This window comes from Chrysochloris asiatica, unplaced genomic scaffold, assembly GCF_000296735.1.
Source record: "Chrysochloris asiatica unplaced genomic scaffold, ChrAsi1.0 scaffold00014, whole genome shotgun sequence".
In the NCBI taxonomy this organism is placed as follows: domain Eukaryota; kingdom Metazoa; phylum Chordata; class Mammalia; order Afrosoricida; family Chrysochloridae; genus Chrysochloris; species Chrysochloris asiatica.
In genome coordinates, this window is record NW_006408532.1 from 24,327,718 (window position 1) to 24,335,695 (window position 7,978).

Sequence of the window (7,978 nt, forward strand, 5' to 3'; positions counted from 1 at the left end):
CTCTTCTCCCTTGATGGTCCCAGGGACCTCTGCTCCTGGACTGCAAAGTCAGTCATTCCCCTTCCTTTTGCTACAAAATGTTTACCTTTACATTTACAACCCTCACAGTTGTAATTATTCACTGTTGTATCACATGAGTGTTATATCACCCTCAGCTTTCATCAGCCCCACCTAGACAGATTGGATACTACTCAGTGAAGAATCTACCTTCCTCCACACTCTCTGGATCGAGGCTCCCTCTTGAAAGCTTGTAAGCCAGTCACTTTTTGCCTTTGTAGCCCCCCTCCCCCATTTTGGGTAGCCAATGCCCAAGTTGCCCATCCCTGTCTACCCTGTGTACTGAGGGGGTGGGAATGATCCTCACTGTAAAGATTTGTTTCCTCTTTTGAGCTACTGCATCCATACATGTAGGTCAAGTTCATCAAATTGTATCAGATAACTCTTTTTTTCCCTCTTCTTTCTTCTTCTAGTTAAGCGCCGATCATCCAGCCTTTGAAGGCAGGTCAAGTGGGTATTATCTGCAAGTGTGGGTATATTCTTGTGCATCTGCCCTCTCTTCTTATCAGCTGGATGCTTCATTCTCCACTCTAGTCCTCTTATCACACCTTTTATTTATTTTGGCTTTTTGTAGTCCTTTAGGTGAAAGTTGTTGTTGTTAAGTACCGTGGAGTTGGTTCCAACTCATAGTGACCCTGCACAGGGTTTCCGAGGCTGCAAATCTTTATGGGAGCAGAAAGCCTCATCTTTCTCCCGCGAAACAGCTGGTAGTTTCGAACTGCCGACCTTGAGGTTAGTTCATAACCACTACACTACCAGAGTAAATAAATCTTCCAATCTGTAGTTTATAAAAAAGATTGTGACCTTGTTTTCAATTTCCATAATATGTCAGCAGTCTCCATGTTTCCATTTGTTTGGTTTCCCTATCTCTTCTTATCTTTGGTTTTGGACACTTGCAGCCCTTTTGGCTTCTATAGGTGATTGCTCTAGGGAACACAGTCTTCATGGGCGTTACTGTTTATTTTGTTGTCCCATCTATTATGGTACTAAAAGTTGGCCTTGGGGAGTGCCTTCATTTTCAAATTAGAAGGGTGTCTCAGGACAGTAGTTTCAGGTGTTCCTTTATCTCTCTTAGAGCATTAAGTCTGTTTTTCTTACTTACTGATTTTTTAAAATTTGAATTGTATTCTATATTTTTAACGTATTCTAATCATGACCTTATATTATGAGCTTGTTCATAAATAGTCAGCACTATCTTGTTCTTCTGGTCTCAGATTAGAGGACATTGTGGTTCATGTGGGCTATTAATTCTTTGGACTAATTGCTTTCTTGAGTTTGTGTTTTTCATTCTACTCTGCTCCAGACAGGAAGAGACAAACAACGGCTTCTAAGAGTGGCTGTTCTCAAGCTTTTAAAAGTCCAGATAATTCTCCAGATATAGATATAGAGCGTTATCTTTATGGACTGTGTTTTGCCATTTGACCTAGATATCCCCTGAGACTATGGTCCTTGACATCCAAGCCCAGTGGTTCAGTTCATTGTCCAAGGTCCCACCTTTTAAATTTCCTCAAAGTTTTTGGATATTTGGTTATTATTTATTTTCACCCTTTTTTGTTGTTTTGTTGTTGCATTTCAGTTTGGAAAGTTTCTGTTGACATATCTTCAAGCTCAGTGATTATGAGTTGTTTTTAATGTACTTATCTACTTGTATATATTGCAAATATATAAAACTACAGTTGAATTTTGTATACTAATTTTGTATATTGGTGAATTCATAGTATTGGTATATTTCTGATTATAATGTTCATATACATTAATATTTTGCTCTAACTGCTATGGAAAAAACTTAAAATAAGTGAAAATCGTGGCAATTGCGCATACCATCTCAGACATACTATGTTAAAGACTGAAGATGAGCTAGTAACATATGGCTCCTGTTTTCTCTTATGTATAGTTTTACTTGGACTGATATTTTAAAATGAGGCATACTAACTTTTTTTAAATCTAATTTTTAAAATAATGTGTTTTAGGAGCTGTGTCCCTCAAGAATCTTAAAATTAAAGAAAATGCTCTGGTGAGTTTTGATTATGAAAAATTTGTAAAAGTTAGGGCATTTAGTTATGCTAACTTCTTGATTTGCATTGTCACTTCATATCATTTAAGTTTGAGAATTTTAAATAAAAAAAATAATTTTTACAGAGTATGAATTTTGGAAAATAGAGTTCTGATCTCACTAAAGATAGAGTCCTGGTGTGGTGACTGCTAACCACAAGGTCAGTGGTTCAAACCCACCAGCTGCCACCTTGGAAACCCTATACGTGGTTGCTATGACAGTACTTATGAACAACAATCTTCCTAAAAGAACAAACAGACTGGAATTTTCTTACTTTGTTTTTGTTTCTTTGGCTACAATTTAAATGCTGCATTGTTTCTGGTATTGGTAGCTTTTGTGATTAGTGTTACTGAGGAACTGTTTCCCTCATTTATTGTAAAGATGAGTTTCCCTGAATTTCATGCAATTATGAATAATGCTGGAAATGTATGTATGTATTTGCATATATGGTGGCGGTGTTAGTGCCATTGAGTCACTTCTGACTCATAGCAGTCCTTTATAGGTTTTCTGAGGCCTGTAAATCTTTTGCAGGAGCAGAAAGTCTCATCTTTCTCCTAATGTATATTTTTATATGTATGCATATACAAATAAGTGTTGATGGTAGAAAAAGAGTTTATTCAAGAATCCTTTAAATAATTTGGAAAGAAACAAAGAGCCATCTATGTTGTTCAACTGTGTATGTACCAATATTAATTATGTATGTAAATATGTATAAACATACGTAATATATGTTTTTTGTATTTTTTTTTTAATAGCATGAACTGGATGTACCATTTAGAGTTAAAGCTGGGCATATAGGTAAGTCATATTAATTCAGTGCCATCCTTTCTGGGCATGAAACCAGAATAAATATGCTTAGTATTTCTATAGGGTGATCTTTTAAATGTTTCTGAACATGAGAGTAATTATTATGTGTTCTCATCTAGAAAGAGCTTATTTATGTAGTTTAAAAATATTGTGGGCTCCATATATCCCATGACATAAGAAATTACACATCTTGTTATGTATTAAAATGGATTTGTTTGAATACTGTTGAGAACCAAAATGATTATATCCAATATAGAGTTTAAGTGTCTGTTCCTTGGTTGGAGACAAGTTATTTTTGCCTTGCTTTGACTGGTCATTGATTCATGCTAAGGGGCAGGATCTGAATCAGCCATACACCATGTATGGGGACCAATTTGAAAACCAGCCTCTGCTCTGGAAATTTTCTAGGTTTTGAGGAAACACACTCATTTCCCTTTTTATCATTTGATGTTATTTTCACAGTGTTGTTTATATTTTAGGTATATTGATTGAACAGAAGTAAAATATGAGGATCTAAATACTTGTAAAGACTTGTCTGTGATATTTGTTGAATTGTGTTGAAGGATTGCTTAAAATAGTATACAAAATGAGTATGTCATTAGTTGGGACTTTGAGTTCTTATATTACATAGACAGTTATTGTAGTAGTGTTTTATTACCTTATTTAAATCACTTACTGTCAAGGGAAACAAAGTATACCTAATCCTCACTTATCAAAATGGCTAGGTCCCAAAGACCAGGTTGTTAGCGAAAATCGGTATTATGTGAAAATGTAGGATGACCACATTAGATTATAACATGGAGGATGTCTACATCATTACAAAGCTGCCAGATTGTATCATTACATTACGTGAAATTACATCATTAGATAACTGTCAAACTGTTGAGGGTCATGGTCTAGCCAAGTTGACATACAACCTTCCCCATCACATAGCCAGTGTTACTCTTGCCTAGCATCTCAGTCTTTGTTACAGCTGGACATACATTGTTAATGCACAATTTGTAAAATAGTTGGATCATAGATTTTTTTTTTTTTTTACTATTGTCGTGGAATGTTGGATAATGAGATAAGCCAATAAGTGAGGAATTGTTGTTGTTATGTGCCGTGGAGTTGGTTCTGGCTCATAGTGACCATGTACAGGATTTCCGAGGCTGTAAATCTTTACAGGAGCAGAATGCCTCACCTTTCTCCCGCGGAACAGCTGGTAGTTTTGAACTGCTGACCGTGAGATTAGCAGCCCTCTTCGTAACCACTATGCTACCAAAGCTCCTTAAGTGAGGAATAGTAGGTATATTTTGAAAGCTTACATAGTATATTAGTTTTTTGGGATTCCCATGAAAAGCACCATATACTGGATGGCTTGAAACAATAGGAATTTATTATCTTACAGTTCTGGAGGCTAGAAGCATGTCTGTATCTTACTAATTACCTGTGTATATTTTTATTTTTTGCATTTCATAATTATTGATTTCATTCAGATAGCAGTCTGATCACATGTGGCCCAAGAACCAACAGTAAACCAAATATAATCAAAGGGTAAAGATTGGTCTTCAAACATCATAGCCAATGATGCCACACTTGCCTTTGATCTCACTGATATAAAACCACATCTACACCTTAGTGTCCACCATACCTTTCAGCAGAGCTTCCTTAACTGTGAGCTATTTGAAGCGACAACTTTTAGCACTATTGACTAATTTTTCCAGGCTCTGAATAGCTGTAGGAATCTCAGCAGGGGTTGGAGGAACCAGCTCCACCTTGTCATAATGCCAAAATGTGGCCAGATGAGGCTTTGAGTAAGTCACAGCAGTGTTTTCCATCACCGGAGCCTTCTCCACCAGATTACGGATAAACCTAGGCCATGGTTCTAGGGTGGAAAGTTCTTTTCCCACAATGGCCTGCTGAATGTCACCTCGGACCTTGTGTACGTTTTTAGACGGTAATCATTTCTTTGCTTGCATCATCTAAATTCTAGTTTTAGTTAACATGGCTTAAGAATTTCCCATGTTCTCATGTTAATTGACCTAATTTATTTTTATGGTAGGATAAGCATTTGACCTTAAGGTCGGTTTGAACCACAGGGTCAACAATTCAAACTCATCAGCCCCTCCTTGGAAACCCTATATAGTGACCTTGTGGTTCAGACTGACTTTGCAGTCCAGTACATTATCCCACAGCACCACACATGTAGTGTTAAAAACTTAGTTATATGTTACTGGACTTTTGCAGTTATAGTCAGTGTGTTTTAATAGATGTAAAATTTCTCTCAATTCAAGAAAAGTAGACAATACAATAAGAGTAGATAGAGCTGATTTCTGCTACAGACTGTCTTTTCTCCTTTGTTCTTGTCTGATCTGGTATAGAAATAATTTAGGATAATTTTCAATGTTAATATAACATAATGAAATGTACACTTATACCTTAGTACATAATGTGATATTGAGAAATAGTTAAGATATTTCTCTATTATGGCATCTATCATTTTAATATCATTATTGATTTATTTCTTCTAGAAAGTAAGTTTCTTAAGAACAAATGGATTTCATTGTTTATTATATATGCACCACTTAGCACAATTTCTGGGCTATATAGTAGGAGCTAAGTGAAAGAAGTACACATTTTCCATTGAATACACATTTTCAAACTGATATTTTAGGAGTACATTGTGTTCTTGCTATTATTGCATATTGTTAGTCTTACTGAGTTTCAAAGTTTTCTTCCTAACTGAATCAGAATTACATATATCAACTATTGTTGTTGTTAAGTGCCATTGAGTCGGTTCCGACCCATAGCGACCCTGTACAGGGTTTCCAAGGCTGTAAATCTTTACAGGAGCAGAACGCCTCATCTTTCTCCTGCGGAGCGGCAGGTAGTTTCGAACTGCTGGCCTTAAGGTTCACAGCCCGATTCGTAACCACTATGCTACCAGAGCTCCTTATATATAGATACACGTGTATTTTAAATTTGATTATCTTTGTGTGCAAGGATTTGGGGTTTACCTTTTTAAAATTTTATAAAGTTTGCACATTTTCTATAGGGAGTCTTTTTTTTAATGAGAGGAGAAATGTTTTCTTTTAAAAAGATGACTTAGCAGTTAAAATGATGCATTATTTTGTTTGTGTTTCTTTGACTACTTTTAGTATTTGTTACTGTTTGATGTTCTTTTGTTTGTTTACTTTTTAGGGAGCAGAGTGTTTGCATGTTATAAACAGCATCTTAGATATATTTCCAGAAATTAACGATGTCAGTTATTTTTTTCCTGTTTGTTTCTGTTTGGTTTTATTTTTGGGCTGCCCAGAAATTTTGAATGATTTTTATCTTCTCTGATTTTCTAACTTAGAGAGTATTTTAGTTTTCCTAGTGCTGCTGTAACATAAATATTATAATTGGGGGACTTTAAAGAACAGAAATTTACTTTCTTACAGTTATGGAGGCTAAAGGCCTAAACAGACTTGACTATGTTGATTACTTTCTTGTCACCTTACCTGAGCATTCCTTGGTTCCTTGGTGATCCTCAGGTTACATCTGTTTTCCCCAATTTGTCTTACTTCTGCATCTGATTTGCTCTTTTTTTGTAACTCAGAAGTGATTACCTTAAGGACACACCCTATATGTTATGGCTTTATTGCCAAATGGAAGTATATTTGCAGGTATGCGGTTTAGGATTCCAACACATTGTTTTATTTGGAGGAAGGTAGTGAGGATAGGCCAATTCATTCTTAAAAAGAAAGTTACCCCTCTTTTAGAAATCAGAATAGTTTTTGTATGTTGGAATTCTTTTCTTAATTTGGGGTTTTATAGCCATGGGGTTTTGGGAAGTGTTATGAGATGGATCTGCGTTGATGGTTCTTATCCCTTCCCAGTTTGCTGATTGCTGTAACATAGTATATTTAATCATCTTTTCCTTCCCATCATGGCAACTATTTCTGAATCTAGGGACTCATGTTGTTGAGTACCATCCAGTCATTTCCAACTTATGGTAACTCTATGTGTTATGTAACTATTCAATAGAGTTTTCCTGACTATAATCTTTATGGAAGCAGATTATAAGACCTTTATTCTATGAGGCTGTTGCTTGGATTCACACCACCAACTGTGGCATGTAGGGATCTTAACATTTGTACATTTTATTAATAGTTTTAAAATACTTTGTTATGATAGTTTTAAAATTTATAAAACTAGGGAGAATAGTTTAGTTGTTGTTGTTAGGTGCCATCGAGTTGGTACTGACTCATAGCGACCCTGTGCACAACAGAATGAAATACTGTCAAGTCCTGGGCCAACCTCACAATTGTTGCCATGCTTGAGCCCATTGATGCTGCCACTTTGCCATTCTATCTCACTAGGGGTCTTCCTCTTTTTCTCTGACCCTCCACAGTGTAGTGGTTACGAATCGGGCTGCAAACTGCAAGGTCAGCAGTTCCAAACTACCAGCCGCTCCGCGGGAGAAGGATGAGGCTTTCTGCTCCCATAAAGATTTACAACCTCGGAAACCCTGTACAGGGTCTCTATGGGTCGGAATTGACTCGACGGCATTTAACAACAACAACAACAACCTTACCAAACATGATATCTTTCTCCAATGACTGGTCCCTCCTTCCAATATGTCCAAAGTATGAGAGACAAAGTCTGGCCATCCTGGCTTCCAAGGAGCACTCTGGCTGTACTTCATCTAACACAGATCTATTTGTTGTTTTGGCAGTCCATGGTATATTCAATATTCTCCTCCAACACCATAACTCAAATGCATCAATTGTTCTACGGTCTTCCTGGATCGCTGTCCAACTTTCGCATGCATATGAGGTTATTGAAAATACCACGGCTTGAGTCAGACGTACCTTAGTCCTCAAACTGACATTTTTGCTTTTCAACACTTTAGAAAGGTTTTGTGCAGCAGATTTGCCTAATGCAATATGTCGTTTGATTTCTTGACTGCTGCTTCTATGAGTTTTGATAGTTTATCCAAGAAGAATGAAGTCCTTGACAACTTCTCTGTTGATGATAATGTTGTTTATTGGTCCAGTGGTGAGGATTTTTGTTTTCTTTGCATTGAGATGTAAT

At 36.5% G+C, this 7,978-nt stretch overlaps 1 protein-coding gene across 1 annotated transcript in view; it reads left to right on the forward strand.

The window, feature by feature from the left end:
- The window catches only part of VPS13A (vacuolar protein sorting 13 homolog A (S. cerevisiae)), a 226,439-nt gene that overhangs the window by 12,001 nt on the left and 206,460 nt on the right, over window positions 1–7,978 (forward strand). The window contains exons 2-3 of the mRNA XM_006835010.1: window positions 2,028–2,071; window positions 2,866–2,908. Coding sequence (XP_006835073.1) covers window positions 2,028–2,071; window positions 2,866–2,908 — 87 coding nt within the window. The remainder of the gene's footprint in view (window positions 1–2,027; window positions 2,072–2,865; window positions 2,909–7,978) is intronic.